This window comes from Poromitra crassiceps, assembly GCF_964638095.1.
Source record: "Poromitra crassiceps genome assembly, chromosome: 2".
In the NCBI taxonomy this organism is placed as follows: domain Eukaryota; kingdom Metazoa; phylum Chordata; class Actinopteri; order Beryciformes; family Melamphaidae; genus Poromitra; species Poromitra crassiceps.
Window position 1 is genome coordinate 5341154 of NC_139624.1, and position 19415 is coordinate 5360568.

Here is a 19415-nt window from a genome sequence, read left to right on the forward strand (position 1 = left end):
CTTTTTTTTTCTTTTTTTTCACCGTCTTTTCCCCCCCCAAAGAACAAGTCAAGGCATGTCTGTTGTCGCTGTCTGGACTCGCAGCAGCGGCACACTGTGATCACGTGATCCTAATTAAGAGAGTTGGCCAAGAGACACGATGGCGGAGAAGACGAGGGCTGAGGATTTGGTGTCAAAGAAAAAAGCAAAATCGCCTATTTGGCAATATTTCGGATTTAAACCCAACGCCAATAGGGAACCGGAGAATGTCAACGAGGCAGTGTGCAAACTTTGTCTGATGATGGTGGCAGCATCGGGGGGAAACACATCGAACCTACACACTCACCTTCAAGTGCACCACAAGAGCGAGGCTGCGAAGCTGGGGCCCGCGGCTAAACCCCACCCAGAGAGAGGAGAGACACAGCCGTCCATAAGTGGTGCTTTTGCGCGATGCGTTAAATATAAGAAGGACAGCGCGAGGTGGAACACTTGCACTGATGCTGTGACAAAGTATATCTGCAAAGGATTTGTGTCTTTTAAGACTGTTGAAAAGCCAGAGTTCAGAAATCTCATAGCCACACTCGACCGCCAGTACGACTTGCCAGGGCGAACATATTTCTCAAATACAGCAATCCCCGCCGCCTTTAACAGAGTCCGCAGTGAGGTGCAACGGGCCATCTCAACAGTGGATCACTTTTCCCTCACAACAGACATGTGGTCTAGCAAAAGAATGACACCATACATGTCACTGACGTTTCATTTCATTGATAAAGAATGGAATCTGGTATCCAAATGCCTGCAAACAAGCTTTTTGCCAGAAGATCATACCGGCCCAAACTTGGCTGATGCTTTGCAGGATGCACTACAAGATTGGGAATTGGAAGAGAGCAAAGTGTCTTGTATCACAACCGACAGCGGAGCCAACATAAAAGCAGCAGTAAGACAATTAGACTGGCCCTGGTTGAGCTGCTTTGGTCACAACCTGAACCTCGCTGTGTCCAACACTGTCGACAAGACGGAGAAAGTGCGCACAGACCGTGCCCTGGCAGTTTGTCGCACTATAAACGGCCTGTTTTCCCACAGCTGGAAGAGGAGACGGGAGCTGAAGAAAGCCCAGGAAGAGCTTCGCACCGAACCACCCCATGCACTAGTGGCAGTAAGTATATTATACAGTAGCCTAATAGCATAGTTTATTGTTAAAACTTAAAACAATAAAATAGAAGGCCACATAATACTGCTGATGCTGACACTCTGATAGACTGAAAGCACAGAAAACGACCTCCTATGATAAATAAATAAATAAATAATAAATAAATGAATGAATAAATAAATGAATGAATAAATAAATCCTACAAAATCCTAAACAAAGTAGCCTAAATGAGGGTTTGGATCATTGTACACCCTATAAGCAGTTTTAAATAGGCCTAATAGCCTATTTACTTTTCGCCCAACAGGACTGTGCGACCCGCTGGGGCTCCAAGCAGAAAATGATTGAGAGGATGCTTGCGCAGAGGCAGGCCATCAATCGTGTTCTGGCAGATGACCGTAAAGCCAATGTGACCTTCACATGGCAAGACCAGGATGTGTTGGAGGCCATCAACCAAGCCCTGAAACCAGTGAAGGAGTTCACAGACATTCTGTCTGGAGAGAATTACGTCACGGCTTCATCTCTGCTCCCAGTCCTCCATCTGATTAAAGAGGAGACATTGGCCCCATCGGAAGATGACCGACAACTGACAGCCGACCTGAAATCCGGGATCATCAACATTCTGGATGAGAAATATGGAGATATTCTGCTGCCAGCAGCAAGCCGCAGCCTTATGTTTAAGGCGACATTCCTGGACCCGCGCTACCGGGGTGACTACGACCCTAATCTGGATGAGACCAAGAAGCAGATAGAGGAAGAAGCGGTCGTCCTGGGACGAGCAGCACACCCAGTGAGAGAAGAGGAGGATGACGGGGAGGGGGAGGGAGCCGCTCCCGCGGGAGACGCTCCTGCAGCTGATGAGCCTCCGCCCAAATGAAAAAAAACAACCTTGGCAAGTTTATTAAAGAGAAAAGCAGGGCGCGCTCCAAGTATCCCTGAAAAGGTAGTCGCGGAGATGACTGTCTATGCGCAAGAGGGCGTCATCCATACAGAGGAGGATCCTCTCATCTGGTGGAAAGTCAACGAACCAAGGCTTCCCCTGCTGGCAAAGGTGGCCAGGAAATACCTTTGCATCTGTGCAACAAGCTGTGCATCGGAGAGGGTCTTCAGCACGGCCGGGAACATAGTCACCGCCAAAAGATCCATTCTTAAACCAGACAAGGTGAATATGCTGGTTTTCCTAGCAAATAATATGTAGGCTATAAAGCCGTGTCGGCCGGGCTGTGTCGGCTGTCGCCAAATTGGCATTTTATTTTATTTTTTATTGGCTATAGCCTATATTTTTCTCTCATTTTGAAAGCCTGCCGCCAAAGTGCAAATTCATTTTATTTTTTTATAAGCTATATATATTATCTAATTTTGAAAGCCTGCATGTAAGGTATAGCACTTTATTTTATTTTTTATTGGCTATAGCCTATATTTTTCTCTCATTTTGAAAGCCTGCCGACAAAGTGCAAATTAATTTTATTTTTTTATAAGCTATATAATCTAATTTTGAAAGCCTGCATGTAAGGTATAGCTATGACTTTGGCCTTAAGAAAGCGGCCGTGCCGCACCTCAGCAGCGAGGCCGCACCTCGTTCCCTCGATATTGTTGTTATTATTATTATTATTATTATTGTTATTATTATTATAGTTATTATTATATTATATATATATTATATTATAGTTAATTTCTCCATTTAAAACGGTGCAATTTATTTATGTTATAGCAAAGCAAGCATTCGTTTTGAAAACTGGCTTGCCTGCATGTGGAAGGCTTTTTTCATAGCCTATTTTTTATTTTGTATTTTTTTGTTTCCACAATTTTTGCTGCTAATTTCACTTGTTTACAATGTATATAATATATTATTTAAGATAGTGTAGCTCATTTATTTGTCTTATTTTATAGAGCATCACGGGATGTGTCTGCAGCTGTGCTGCCCGTCATCGGGCTTTGTTTTGTAATAGCCGCCTACCCTATATTGTTTGAGAGGTTCTAATTGCACTGTTCACTGTTGTATCTATTGTTGTGTTTTTCATTAAAAAAATAAAAAATAAAACAACCTTCTATGCATTCATGTTGTTGAAACAGGGTCGGGAAGATCTAATGATTGAAACAAAGATCAAACAAAGTAAAGTGAAGCGCTGCTGCGCTCTAGATTTGCAAATATATCATTCATAAATCAGTGTAGGCTAAATAAATGTTCACTAAGCTACTATATTTACATGTCTTTGCAATTATTATTTTTATTTGCCATTTTGTGCACATGGTGACACATTAACCCTAAACAGAAGGGAGGAAAAAAGATAGGCTATTGATTTTTTTTTTTTTTTTTTTTTTGGCGGTGTAACCGGTAATACCGGTGACGTCACGTGCTTATTAGTCGGTGTGAAAATGTTCACACCGTGGCATCCCTACTGTCAACTCTTACCTCTTACCTTCAACACTCTTTCGGCCTACCTCCGCCTCCCCAAAAGTATTTAGTTTAGCATGCATCAATGTAAACAGTAGCTACTACATCAAATCAAATCAAATCAACTTTTATTTCTACAGCACTTACAACACTTTCATACATAAAATGCAATTCAAAGTGCTTAACAGTAAAAATAAGTAGAGTAAAATACAATAAAAACAGAAAATACAATAAAAACAGTAAAAATACAACTAGAACGGGCTAAATTTGCTGAAGCAAATTTGATTGTGCTTGCTCCCGCGTGAGGCTCCGCCCCCCTTGCACCGCCCCTGTCTTAGACCCCGCCCTCCCATCCAGTATCAATACAGCCCCAATCGGCAATGTGTAGCTAGGACGTGTTTAGGCCGTTGCAAGGGTGTATTAACTGGATGCTATGGTGTTTTCGGCTCATTATTATTATTATCGCTTTTATCTGGGAAACGGAAGGTGCGATCGTGATTCCGGGCCTCGTTCAGTTACTTTTCCACCCCGAGTCCAACGCCGCCATCCGTGAGTCTCTACGAGTTACGTTTGCGGAGATACGTTGCTGTAGCGCCCCCCATAGGCAAACAATAGCGCCCCCTACAGGCCAAATGACACTTTCTTTTCTGAAATCAGCTCAGAAGTGTCAAGTGTCAATACAAGAAGGAAGGTTGGCCATAATTCCAATGAATCAGCACTTCCTGCCGCCCTTCAAAATAAACCAATTTAGAAGGTACAGGTACTGAATGCTGCTATAGCGCCCCCTAGAGGCGAAATGACACAATATTTGTCCTATAGGCTCAGAGTACATCCGTCAACACCTGTACCAAGTTTGGTTAGCATCGGACGATCTTTGTGAAATAGGCCCCACCCACAGAACTTTGGAAGTCGATTATATCGCAACGGTGCGGAATTTCAAAAAAACGCAAAATAAGTTTTGTGCGGGACAGTCCACACACGCTCTGTGATGTGGTTTGGTGAAGATCGGGCAAAATTTGAAGGAGAAATAGCGAAAAAACGCTTTTCGACAAAATTCAAAATGGCGGAAAATCTAGTTAGACGGAAATGGGCGGGGCCTATATCAGCAGATGCGGAATGACCCAAGGAATCCAGGGAAAAAAGAATTTTGAATGTAGCCCTTACGGTTCAAAAGTTATGGACCAAAACGTAAGGACGGCTGTTATAGCGCCACCATCTGGTCAAATAGTGTAATTTTCCCGCACATAGTAAAAGGTGACTCTGTACAAAGTTTGGTAATGGCGGGTCATACGGCTGAGCTAGAGCTAATTTAATGCCGATTCAAGTGAATGGGGAAAAAAATCGTACGTTAACGCGAATAAAGTGTGTTTGGTTTGTGATGCTCTCAGATGCTCTGCAGGCTATTCCAGAGGAGAGGACCATAGACACTAAATACCGCCTCTCCGTACTGCTTAGTCCTCACCCAGGGAACAACGAACAGGCCAGTGCCAGAGGATCTGAGGGGTCTAGAGGAGCTGAGGGGTCTAGAGGATCTGAGGGGTCTAGAGGATCATAGGATACAAGTGTAACCGAGGTGAATCAGTGTTGATTCCTCGTGAGTCCAGTGTCGTAACGAGTGGATTGGTTAAACTCACTCCCCAGTATAAAGGCAAGTTAATCAGCTCCACCAAGGGAGCTAGGACTCTTGATGGAGTGGTTAGTGCCTTTGACTCCCAAGCCGAAGGTCGGCCTGGGCAAGCCCTTAACATGGGTTGCTGCAAGTACCACCTACACAACGCCGTTATACAAGCATATCTGACAGGTACTCAGGTGCAAGGCTGTTGAGTGATTTAAAAACCAAGAGGAGAATGATAAAATATATTGTGAACTTGACAGGTAGCCAGTGAAGGGACCTCAGGCAAATGGCCAGGTAGGAGGGCCCCTTGGTTGTGTGTGTGTGTGTGTGTGTGTGTGTGTGTGTGTTTTTAAAATGAGATATTCCTCTAAATATGGCTAAAAAAGATCCAAACATGCAAAAGGGAAGAGGCCCACTGAGAATGGTCCACCCCCTCTGAAATGAGAGGGTCACTCCGCCCCTGGGTGATATGTATAATTAAGATGTGTTGATATCTGTTATGTACCTTGTAATTTATTATTTTTTGTATTGTTGTTTTGTTTCTGCTGGCAACCTGCCCTGGGACTGCAGATGGAAAATAGCAATTTGCTATAATCTGGTGCAAAGCATCTTTTCTCTCTGACATCAATGTTATCTTTTGGTCCCTGACAAATAAACTAAAGTAAAACTAATCAGAACGTGGTCCAGAGTCCCCATGGTCATGATGCGCTGCATGTCCGGGTTGCTCCAGATGAATGATTTTTGGTTTTTCAAAGACAGAAAAGTGGATTTTATGCAATAATTTGGAAGCGGCAACTACATTTATTTAGAAGAAGAGGATGTTAGGCGTGCAATAGCGTCTTCACTTCAAGTTTCTGCTGTGGTTAAAGTGTTTAAATGTGATTAAAACAACTGTTATTATGATTATTACAATTATTATGACTAGGATTATTATCATTGTGATTATTATTATCATCATCATCATGTATATTCATTCAGCATAAAGTTATTGGTATGCTTGTTCTCAGCTCTGTTTTGATAATAACTGATTTTGAATTCAATCTGTCATTACAGACTTGGTAGCTGTGGACTCACAACGACTCTCTGTGAAGTCGTGGCCTCAGCTCTGAAGTCCAACCCCTCCCATCTGACAGAGCTGGACCTGAGACACAACAAGCTGGGGGCTTCAGCTGTGAAGCTTCTGTCTGCTGGACTGGAGAGTCCACACTGTCGACTGGAGACTCTGAGGTCAGTTATTTGTTCATTATAGATGTTCTATGAATATCATGCTGACATTTAATTGAAAGAACACAGGAGCTGGAGATGAGCACCCAGAGACTTCACGTGAGGTTTGATGTGGACTTTGATTCCCAATGCTCTTTCCTCAAAAACACTGTATTGCTCATGTGGTTTCCTCATTGGTTCTACTGTATTTTTATTGTTTATTGCATCTGTAGTGATGGTGTCATTTGGTTGACTTGCTACATTTTAATGTTTGTTTTCTGGATTTCTCTGTGTCATCACACCCTGAAGAAGGTGCAAGCCGACACACGTTGGTGTATTCTAATGATTCAAGCCCATTAAATTAAAGGCCTTTTACATTTTCAAACCTCCTTGAGTGCCTGGACCTGCATTTTTATGCCCTTTTGCTTATGAGTCTTTGTTTTCTAAGAGGCGGAGTGTTTTGGGGGATGCTGCCACATACCACAGCTGTGAACCAATCAGATTGCTTGATTTGAGAGAGCCATTTTATAATTACTCATAGACCCCAAAGCGTGGGACAAGCTGGATGCGTGTTTGTGTGTGTGTGTGTGTGTGTGTGTGTGTGTGTGTGTGTGTGTGTATGTGCGTGCGCGCGCATAGGGGGAACCATCGGGGCAAGAGCTGTTAGCTCAGGCAAGACAACAGGGAGAGTTAGCTGAAGTCAGACAGGGAGAGGAGGAAGAGTTCAACAAACTGGTATAGTTGAGGATGATGAGGAGGATGGTGATGAGTAAGAGGACAGTTTTGCCTTGGTTCATCTTGGTTCAATTGTTAAAAACAAAAGGAAGAACAAAAAAGAAGCCTCATCCATGTTGTTTATTTGTTTTATTTAGATGTGTTTCAGCAACAAGTTCCACTCCAGACTATCACTGCAGGGTCATGTCCACTAGTTTAAAAAAGAGCCTTCATCCATGTTTGTATTTGTTTGATCATATCAGAGCTGTCGGACGGGGACCTTGAATTAACCAATATTACACGAGAGGGTGTACTTTACCGTGGTTATTGGCACGACGGTGATGCGGCACTGAAGTGCCAATAACTAGGGATGTTTGATATTGGCTTTTTTACCGATATCCAATATCCGATAATGTCCAAATCTTAATTTCCGATACCGATATCAACCGATACCGATATAAGCGGGCTTTTTTTTCACCAAAATTCCAGGTAACAAGTTACATAATGTAGCTTAATGTAGCTGAAGAGTTTAATATATAAATATGCATGTTGTGTTAAAGTTACATTACATTACGTCATTTGGCAGACGCTTTTATCCAAAGCGACGTACAATAACACATTTTTGTCAGCAATAGAGCAATCAACTATGGAGCACAGTCTATGACAACTACAACTTCTGAAGGAACAGTGGTACAAGTTTAGGTTAGTGGTACAAGTTTAGGTTAGTTTTTTTTTTTTTTTTTTCTTTAGAAAGAGAGAGAACGAAGTTAGATCAAGAAGGGCCCAGATGGAGCCTGAAAAGGTGTGTCTTTAGTCTTTTCCGAAAGATCGGCAGTGATTCAGCTGTCCTGACCGAAGGTGGAAGCTCGTTCCACCATTGAGGTGCCAGGGACGAGAAGAATCGAGATCAGGATGAGCGACTTTTGAGCCCCCGTAGCGAAGGAGGGGCGAAGGCGACCTGCAATGGTGGAGGAGCGAAGGGAGCGCTGAGAGGTTTGGAACCTGACCATAGATTGCAGGTACAGGGGAGCTGACTGGTGTACAGCCCTGTAGGCCAGTACCAGTGTCTTGAATTTGATGCGGGCCGAGATGGGAAGCCAGTGGAGGTCCTGGAAGAGGGGAGTGACGTGAGAGAATTTGGGTTGGTTGAATACCAGACGGGCTGCAGCATTCTGAATGAGCTGAAGCGGTCGGATGTCGGTGGCAGGTAGGCCGGCCAGGAGCACGTTGCAGTAGTCCAGGCGGGAGATGATAAGAGACTGGACCAGGAGTTGAGTCGCTTCTCTTGTGAGAAAGGGACGGATTTTGCGGATGATGTAGAGAGAGAACCTACAGGAGCGTGCTTTCGCAGCTATGTTGGCTGAGCAAGACAGCTGGTTGTCAAGGATCACCCCAAGGTTCTTAGCTGTTTGGGAGGGAAGTACAGTGGTGTTCTCAATGGAGATGGAGAGATCTGCGAGAGGGCAGTCTTTCCCTGGGAGGAAGAGTAGCTCTGTCTTACCAAGGTTGAGCTTGAGGTGGTGGGCAGACATCCAGTCGCCAATGTCTTTGAGGCATGCAGAGATGCGAGCCTCGATTTGAGTGTCGGAGGGGGGGAAGGAAAGGAAAAGCTGGGTGTCATCAGCATAGCAGTGATAAGAAAAGCCATGAGAAGAGATCACATAGGCAAGAGATCTGATATAGAGAAGGAAAAGTAAGGGGCCCAGGACTGAGCCCTGGGGGACACCGGTGGTAAGAGGACAGGATCTGGAGAGGGACCTCTCCATGAGACCTGGTATGAGTGGTTCGAGAGGTAGGAAGCAAACCAGGAGAGTGCAGAACCTGAAATGCCGAGGTCAGACAGAGTGGAAAGAAGGATTTGGGGGTTGACTGTATCGAAGGCAGCAGACAGGTCAAGGAGGACAAGGACAGAGGAGAGGGATGAGGCCTTAGCAGTGTGAAGGGCCTCTGTGACAGCAAGAAGAGCTGTCTCAGCGGAGTGAGAAGCCTTGAAACCGGACTGCAGAGGGTCCAGGAGGTCATTTTGGGAGAGATAGAGAGAAAGTTGTTCGGACGCTGCTCGTTCGAGGCTTTTGGAAAGTAATGAGACAGGTCTGTAGTTCTGAATAGCAGTAGGGTCAAGGGAGGGTTTCTTAAGCAGAGGCTTGACTCTTGCAGTCTTTAGAGCAGGCGGAACAAGACCAGAGGACAGAGAGGAGTTAATGAAGGTAGTGAGGAAGGGAGATATGTTAGGTGAGATGGTTTGGAGGAGAGAGGAAGGGATAGGATCGAGGGGGCAGTAAGTGGCTCGGTTCGAGCTGATGAGTTTAAGCACTTCATCGGGAGAGAAGGAAGGAAATCCAGGGACAGGGGGCCGGGAAGCAGGATTGGAGTCCGGAGTGTTAGTGAGGGTGCCTGGAGGATGGGAGGAGGAGCTGATGTCATCCACCTTTTTAGTAAAGAAGGTTACAAAATCATCAGCAGAGAGGGAGGGGGAGGGGAGGGAGGGTTGAGGAGCGTGGAGAAGGTGGAGAACAGTTTACTGGGGTTGGATGCAGAGGACTGTAAGTGTTATTGGGGCAGTGGTGGCCCAACGGTTAGAGAAGCGAGCTTGTGACCAGAAGGCCGTCGGTTCAATCCCCGGGACCGGCAGGATAAATCTGGGTGGGGAAAGTGAAATGGCAGCGCTTGCCCCTCCCTCATTACCACCACTGAGGTGCCCTTGAGCAAAGGCCCTTAACCCCAACCGCTCCAGTGGAGCTGCTCAGTGGCTAACAGATCAGACTGTGGTTGTACTGGTCAGCTTCCAGGTATGAATGTGTGCGTGAATGTGAACAGGGCACTCCTGAAAAAGAGAGCATTGCTCTCAGTGAGACTCCTCCTGTATTTAAAAAAAAAATATATATATATATTGGCATGAAAACCGATACCGATATTTTTTTTTTACCGATTAACTTTTTTATGCTAATATCGGCCGATATTATTGGTAGGCCGATAATATCGGACATCCCTACCAATAACCACGATAAAGTACACCCTCGAGTGTAATATTGCGATTATACAACCGTTACCAACAAAATACAAGCTATAAACAAAAGGTGTTCATATTTTGGGGCCATTTGCTCTCTAAATAACTAAGTTTTTGCCGACTGTGTTAGTCCGAGACAAGAAATAGTGTCAGCCAGACGTCAGCCAGACGATATGCTCATCACATGAGTTAACTGTAACAAACAGCTGTGCAGAAAGCAGCATCTAGCTTACAGCGTTGATGCAAAATGTTTTGTTGTTAATTTATTTATTTGATGGACTTACTGTTGACGAATGGTTGGAAGAAGAGATCAACAAACAAGCTGCTGGTTTCATGTGGCAGCATCAGGTTAGGAGGATTAGGGATGGGCATCGAATTTTGAATTTTCGAATAATCGTTATTATCAAGGTCGACTTTTATTATTGAAAGTCGAAATTCGATTTTCTTTTTTTTTGTGTGAGTAAAATGTTGCATTGTCTCCCCTGATTATAAGTTAGGGCTGCACGATATTGGAAAAAACAGACATTGCAATATATTTGGTTTCTGTGATATATATTGCGATATGAAAGAATACAGGAATTTTCACCAAATGACTTGATTACCTCATCAAGCCTTGTCCCTTTAAGAGGGTAGTGGGTAACCTGCATGGGTGACATAGTAGCAAGTGTTTTTAGCTGCAGCCAGAGTGATTGGCAGGATGCTAGTGTGCTAATGCTGAGTATCAACCAGCAAAAGAGTTATAGCATGACATGTTTGAGTTACTTTGCCTTATCCTATGACATTGCGCGTTCTGCGATGTGAGTATTGCGCATGCGCACATTGCGATGACGATGCTGAAACGATATATTGTGCAGCTCTATTCTAAGTATAGTCGAATCGCTTGGTTTGAGCAAGTAAAACATTTTTTATAAGCATTTGAAGCAAGGTTTATGGAAAAATGAATGGCGGATGAAATTCCATGAAGAGGGAGAGGGGGTGACTTTGGCACCCCTTTGGCACTCAGACCTGAGCCTACTAAATATTTAATGAACCACTCATGATTGTCAAAACTGTTTTTTATTTTCGAAAATGTCAATGTCATGTAACATGTTCTTTACTTCAGTGGTGCAATGCTTGTTTGAGCTAAAAATCCACAGCAGAAGCTTTTTCTATTAAAGGTCCCAATTCGTGCAGCTGTAACCTCTTAAAAACGTGTGTCTCTGGTCCATAAAACATGATTCTGGATTAATCTGTCGAAAATATAGCAAACCCGTTTGTTGTGACGGAGTTCTCACTCCCTCTTCTGGTTGCTTCCCAAGAACGGCCTGTTTCTATAATATATTCAGAACTAACAGTTCCCATTGGCCGCAGAGGGAGAGCCCGCCCCAGGCTCCCAGCGGCCAATCAGATTAGCGTCTGTGGACCAGCACGCTAGGTTGCGAGTTATCGTTAACTAAACGGTACTACGCTAAAGAGGACATCTCAAAATGCCTAGACTTACCGAATGCACCTCTGCAGTTGCTGGATCACGTACAGTTGGCGTCGCTCCAGCTAGAAGTGTTAATTTTGTGGCTATAGACTAAATGGTGCAGGTAGCTTGTGTGAGAGAGACCCGCGCAGTATGCAGGAGGAAGCTAGTGACGTCCCGATTCCCCCAGATTCCCCTCTGGGCAAACGAAGCGTTTGGGGGTGTGGCTTGGAGGAGACTGCAGAGGGACGCTGGATAGGGACAAATCCAACTGTGGCAGTTCTGAGCGTGTGACCACTCATTACAGGGAGGGCTGACAGCAGTATATATGCATTTACAAGTAAAAACAGCTTTTGCACGGAATGGGACCTTTAATTAATAAAGCCTTAGACTTAGAATCAGGGGAGACAATGCAACATTTCACTCACCAATTTTTTTTTTTTTTTTTACATTTTTTTTTTTTTTTTCCGAATTTCGATTAAAAGTCGACTTTGGCCAGCGAATTTCGAATAGTGTTTTTGCTAGAAATGCCCATCCCTAGTTAGGATGGTAACGTATCAGACTGAAAATAATACTGCCTGTCTGAGATGAAAGAGGCGGGCCCTAGCGTGTCTGACGATGATTTGATTTGACAGTTCTGTGCACTGGGGTTGGCGTTGGCTAATCCTGGCGTGTTCAGCCCCCAAATTGGGTGTGTTCTGGCGCTAAGCGAGTGGGTTCCAAGACAACCAGGCTCTCTGAGGCATGCGCCAACTACGTTAATCTGGAGCAGTGAGGTGAATACAATATTCCTGCAATGCGAGTTTAATAAAATAGTTACATGTCATGTGCATTCTACATCAAATGAAGACATTAGTTTGTTTTATTTTGTATGTTACATACTTATTGGCCAAGTTATTATTAGTTAGTATGGGATAGAAATTCTGTGGGGTTACAGGCAATATATGCGGCCATGTTGCCTGCAGAATTTTGACCGCTGCTGTTCTAATCACTGTCCTCCGGCACCGTCCCTCCTCCTCTTAAAACTGCCATAGTCAAACCTCTCCTCAAAAAACCCTCCCTTGACCACTCCTCCGTCCAAAACTACCGTCCAGTATCTCTTCTTTCATTTATTTCCAAAACCCTTGAACGTACAGTTTCTGAACAACTCTCCCTCCATCTCTCTCAAAATAACCTCCTGGATCCCCTTCAATCTGGCTTTAAACCAGCCCACTCCACTGAGACCGCCCTCCTCTCCGTCACACATGCCCTTCACTCTGCTCAAGCTGCTTCCCTCTCCTCTGTTCTTGTCCTCCTTGATCTATCTGCTGCCTTTGATACTGTAAACCACCAAATCCTTCTCTCCACTCTCTCTGATCTGGGTATTTCTGGTGCTGCACTCTCCTGGTTCACCTCTTATCTCTCCAATCGCACATTTCAAGTTCTTTGGCGGGGTTCCCTTTCTAAATCTTGCACTATGAACACGGGTGTCCCCCAGGGTTCAGTCCTCGGTCCCCTTCTTTTTCTGCTCTATATTAGGTCCCTGGGTCACGTAATCTCTTCTCACGGGTTCTCTTATCACTGCTACGCTGACGACACTCAGCTTTTTCTCTCTTTTCCCCCTTCCGACACACAGATTGAAACTCGTCTTGCCGCTTGCCTCAAAGACATCCTCTCCTGGATGACAGACCATCATCTCAAACTGAACCTCAGCAAAACTGAATTACTTTACATCCCCGGAAAAAACTGCCCCCTCACTGACCTCTCCATCACCATCGACAATACCACAGTTCTTCCCTCTCAATTCGTTAAAAACCTTGGTGTACATATCGACAACCAGCTATCTAACTCCCCCTCAATTACAGCCATCGCCCGCTCCTGTAGATTCTCTTTATACAACATCAGAAAAATCCGTAAGTTCCTCACCACCGAAGCAACACAACTCCTGGTCCAGGCTCTTGTCCTCCCCCGCCTGGACTATTGTAATGTCCTCCTGGCGGGGTTACCTGCATCTGCCATCCAGCCCCTCCAATTCATCCAAAACTCTGCTGCACGTCTGATCTTCAACCTCCCTAAATTCTCCCATGTCACCCCTCTTTTCCGTCAACTTCATTGGCTCCCGGTCCTTGCACGCATCAAATTCAAGACCTTGGTTTTGGCCTTCAGGGCAGTCCACCGATCAGCCCCCCTTTACTTACAATCCCTCGTCACCTTCCAAACACCTCACCGCTCCCTCCGCTCCTTCACCTCCACCGCTCGCCTCGCCCCTCCATCACTTCTTACACCTGGTAGTCGTCTGTCCCGTTCCCGCCTGTTCTCCTCTCTGGCTCCACAATGGTGGAATGAGCTTCCCCCTTCGGTAGTGTTGGCCGAAACACTTCCTATCTTCCGCCGGAGGCTAAAAACCCACCTCTTTGGACTACACCTGGGTCCTCCTTAAGGGTTAATGCTATGGTTACATTTCACATTTCACTGCTTCATTTGTTGTTTTTAACTTATCTTAATGTTTATATTTGACTCTTACATATGTTTCTCTTTTTAATTTGTTCTTATTTGATATGTTTATTAATTGTAATTGTGTAACCTGTAAGTCGCTTTGGATAAAAGCGTCTGCTAAATGAAATAAAGTAAAGTAAAGTAAAGTTCTCTGCTGAACAGACCGGCCGGTGGAGTGATATTTTAGTGATGAGGGCGTTCTCAAATGAACCATTTAAGAATGGTTAGGTGTGCTGTTATGCTCATTTGAGAACAGTCCTTGACCAATCAGATTGCTTGGTGGGAACTACATGTATAATTAAGCAATATTACACAAGAGGGTGTACTTTACCGTGGTTATTGGCACGACGGTGATGCGGCAGTGCGCGTCACTGAAGTGCCAATAACCACGTAAAGTACACCCTCGAGTGTAATATTGTGATTATACAATATACATTAGATATATTTCTGCCACAATGATGTTAAAAAGACAATGCTCCACCTTTGACTCCATCGATGTGTTCACAGGTGTAGGACAATCAGTCTCTTGTGGGAGTGTCTCTCAATAATTGACAGGAAGCATTTGTCACCTTGAAGAGACACAAGACAAATTGAAAGAAGTGCAACACCACAACAAATACACATAATTATGCCGACAGTAATTCACACATACTATATTTACATGAATATTTACAGAGGAGCACAACAGATGAATGAAGACATCAGCCTAGTTGCAGCTTTCATAAATCATTCAAAAGTGTGCCACATTTATGTTGAATGCTCCACCAAACAAGATATATTGTAAACTAGGGGTGGGGGAAAAAATCGATTCACCTAAGTATCGCGATTTTTAATGTCACGATTTTTTGGATCGATCTTTTATTCCAGAATCGATAATCGCAAATTAAAAAAAAAAAAAAAAAAATTTTTTTTTTGGGTGCTTGCAGTCAGGCCACTCACTGAACAGCAGGCCAGGCGCCGCCTACTGGTTTACTAGTGGTTTTATTACTTTATTAGTTAGTCTGAAGTAATAATTACACTTCAGGGTTAAAGTGGGTGCATCTCATTGTAAAATTGGACTTCAAACGGCCCAAATCTGGCTTCAAACGGCCCAAATTTCACGCGCGTTGGCCCATATCGGCCTGGCCTGCTTGGTATCTAATGCCCGGCCTGAATTATGATCCCAGTCCGCCCCTGTTTTTAACTATATCGCCCAGCCCTACTCATGATATATAATATACAGTCTCTAGTGTATGATTCAACTTTTCCCATGTTCTAATCTAGTGTAAAAAAGCAAACAAACTGAAAAAGAAAAGAAAAAAATAAACAAAAATCGCAATAAATCGTAATATCGAATCGCAATAATCGTAGAATCGCAATACTTAAGAATCGCAATATAAATCGAATCGGCACCCAAGAATCGTGATAGTATCGAATCGGGAGATAAGTGAATCGCCACAGCCCTATTGTAAACCCAGAAACTCCTTAGAGCAGGACATGCCATGGTATGTCATCATTCAATCCTTTAGGGGAGAACGTTTGCAAGTTATAGATCCAGAACAATTCTCTTCTGTTCAGAATGGCATCAATGTTAGCACCAGAGCCGGGTCGGCCCTATAGGCACACTACCCAGCCTTAGTTGAGGTAGCCTGGGTAAACCTAGCCCCCAGTGACCTGCTCTCAGGCTCAGCCTGCTTACAGTCACAAGGGTCTGGTGCCCCACCTATGGTAATCGATTTCTAGCGGTTGTTGCGCCCCCCCCCCCCCCGATAGACCACTCCATCACGCAACCGTCATCCAACCAGCTTAGTGCACAGAGCACATGCGCAGTGCAACAGATGGCGTCATCACTCTGCGACCTTTGTTGTTAGCACGCGAACTAACTACACTTTCATTCACTAGACTAGGCTACTGCTAGCGACCACAACAGCAGCGCGATGGCTACCACCAATGTGAACGATTTTTGCAGGTTGTGTAAGAGAAACCTTCGTTCTAAAGGCAAGTTGGGCAGCTGCAAACCACTCGAGAAGGGGGTATTTCTACGCCTGGAGAGGGTTGGTGTAAAACACAGGAGAGCAAATCATGTCGGATTTGCCAAACGTGTTCCAATTTCATTACAAGAGCAGAGGAAACATTGAATACTCTCCAGAAATGGAAACGGAGCGAAGAATCAAGCTCTCCAAAACACATCCTACAGGAGAACATAAAACTGTTATTCTTTGCAATTCTTTTAAAATCAATGCTAAAACATTTTAGGGTAAAATATTGACACGAGTAACTGGTGATCTGCGGATGATGTAAACTTTTGTAATAAATGTTATCTCTTGTACTTCAACCTCTGTCTAGTCTGGTCAATTATAGGACAAGATACACTTAGCCTACTGTAACACAGTCTTGGGTTTTGTCTTCATTGCCTAGAATTATTATTATTATTATTAAAACGATTATGAATTATATTCGCTAAACATTATCTTAACAGACTTACCAGCTTAGGCTTCATTCTGTGATGCGTTTGTTATGGTTTGTTGTTGTTCACTTCCTCCCAGCATGCATTGTGCTACTCTATTTCGCTACTAAATAGCAACCAATATGAGCCGAAATAGATATGAAGGTATCTGAATTTTGTGTAATGGTAACACAACCTGCAATTGTAGAACATTTCAATATTGGACCAAATAAAACATCGAAATTAAAACACCACCCTATGTGAAACATATATGTAATCCTGGGTCTATATATACTAGGGCTGTGGCGATTCACTTATCTCCCGATTCGATACTATCACGATTCTTGGGTGCCGATTCGATTTATATTGCGATTCTTAAGTATTGCGATTCTACGATTATTGCGATTCGATATTACGATTTATTGCGATTTTTGTTTATTTTTTTCTTTTCTTTTTCAGTTTGTTTGCTTTTTTACACTAGATTAGAACATGGGAAAAGTTGAATCATACACTAGAGACTGTATATTATATATCATGAGTAGGGCTGGGCGATAGGCTATAGTTAAAAACAGGGGCGGACTGGGATCATAATTCAGGCCGGGCATTAGATACCAAGCAGGCCAGGCCGATATGGGCCAACGCGCGTGAAATTTGGGCCGTTTGAAGCCAGATTTGGGCCGTTTGAAGTCCAATTTTACAATGAGATGCACCCACTTTAACCCTGAAGTGTAATTATTACTTCAGACTAACTAATAAAGTAATAAAACCACTAGTAAACCAGTAGGCGGCGCCTGGCCTGCTGTTCAGTGAGTGGCCTGACTGCAAGCACCCAAAAAAAAAAAATTTTTTTTTTTTTTTTTAATTTGCGATTATCGATTCTGGAATAAAAGATCGATCCAAAAAATCGTGACATTAAAAATCGCGATACTTAGGTGAATCGATTTTTTCCCCCACCCCTAATATATACCCCTCGTCGATTTAACGTGATTTAGGTAAGTGACAGCGTAACGCGCTTCTACTGTCATCTCCTACTGTGATGTCCGCTCCAATAATCACCATGTGATTCCCGAGCGCGGCGCACGCTGCTGCTCACCGCTCCCCCAGGGGATGGGTCAAATGCGGAGAACAAATTTCACACATTGTGTGACAATCAGTGGGACTTTACCTTTACCTTTACCTTACCAATAAATTGGCTCTACATCACATTTTAGTTTTACAATAAAAACACACGTAACGTTTGAATCAGCGTTTCATAACTTTATAATAGCCTATTACTGTATAGCCTGGATGACGTTAGCTAATGCTACCCAGCCTTACATTGGCATATGCTGCATTTAGCTTGTGGTATTATGTAGGCTACAGTAATATTCTGTAGCTGGCTAGACAGACGAGTTTATCTGGAATCAGTGTGACAAGATCCCTGCTGCTAGCTTGTCTGCCTTTCTGTGTCAGAGTATCCAGCTACGGTATCTGCATTACATGCTACACCATGCAAATATATTTCGATATAATTCAAACAATTAGCCCACCGTACCACTGGACTGTACAGTATTGCTGTGAAAAAGTTACATTTGATTGTGTCAAGTGTTACATGTTATATTTTTAACTGAGCTTTGCGGAATTACCTCAACACAATTGTGTTGTGTATCAGCTTTAAATATCCAATATATACAGCATTAAACAAACGACCAGCAGCATTCAAATGTGCAAAAACGTTATATTTATTGAAATGTGGTGATCTCATGTCACATTACATAATGTTATGCCCAAATGGTCTACTGCCCAGAAGCGTCACTTTACATGTTTGGTAGGGAATTATTTTAATTATGTTAAACCAGCGTTTATCTTCCATAATGCATTAACGTTAACGTTACAGCATTTAATAACGTTAATTTTCGTGTACCCGATGCCAGGATATTTAGCCACTTTGTTTTCATCAAGTTCTCTGGATTTGCATACACAAGCTCACAGCGTCCATGTAAATCATCATCTTTATCATTCTCCCCATCTGCAACACGATTCCCACATTAACATTAACAGCTGTTTTCACTTGAATTTCCTCAAAGTAGTTGCATAGCCATATAGCTAGCCAGCTAGTAGCTAGCTCGGGAGCTATGCTTTGGAAAGACAAAAAGCTAATGACTAGGTAGTGCTAAGCCGCTGCAGCTGTTACACGTCTTTGACAAAGACGCACTCTCTGATTGGCCGATCACGGCAGGACTGATGTTGGCAGTCACGCCGTCACTCATTGGCTGCGGGTCTGCGTGGGTCTTTCAATCGCCCCAGAAATCGATTTGAATGGCTCGGGGTCTAGACGCTAGTGACTTGGAACTGAGAGAGCAGGTCACGTGGGGGCTGGGTTTACCTAGGCTATAGTTGAGGTGCTAACGCAGCTTGCAATCTCTCTCTCTAGCTCGTGGTAGTCTGTCTGTGTATGTTTGATAACCTACTGCTTGTTGTTGTAATGCTAGCCACAGTTCCAAGGGTGTGCAGTGTTCTCTGTGACTAGTATAAACGTCAACTTGCAACGGTGTTCATAGACTAGGCTACTGTAAACATGTCGCGCGTGCACCAAAAAATTATACTAGCATTTATTCAGCAAAATAGACTGGATCACTCAGGGCTCGACATTAACACGTTGAGTGCCATAGCCGAGATATCTCGTCTTACATAATCCAACGCTTGAGTGCCAGAGCCGAGATATCTCGTCTTACATAAACATTTTTTTTTTTTGACGGTGGGACATCAATCAACAACTTTTACGTCTTCTATATCACTATTGGAGCAAGAGAATGTGTATAATCTATTTTACCGACCACTAAGTGGCGACAGTTCTCTCCAGACAGAGACAGAGACAAAGCCACAGCCACGGGACCCGTGGACCAAAAGCAGCCGCCTCCCGCGGAAATGGCTTGGCGATTTTACAGTCAGAAACGAACGAGCCTCATTCTCATACTGTAGGCGGGGACGCTTCGCGCTGCTGCGGTGGGGGGTTCCAGAAATGGACT

General features: G+C 43.8%; 1 protein-coding gene across 1 annotated transcript in view; it reads left to right on the forward strand.

Annotated features, from left to right (window-relative positions):
- LOC310798079 (protein NLRC3-like) overlaps positions 1 to 19415 on the forward strand; it is a gene marked incomplete at both ends in the record, with an annotated part of 176331 nt that overhangs the window by 19111 nt on the left and 137805 nt on the right. Inside the window, one exon of the mRNA XM_083660573.1 lies at positions 6270 to 6363. Within this exon, the coding sequence (XP_083516699.1) occupies positions 6270 to 6363 (94 nt within the window). The remainder of the gene's footprint in view (positions 1 to 6269; positions 6364 to 19415) is intronic.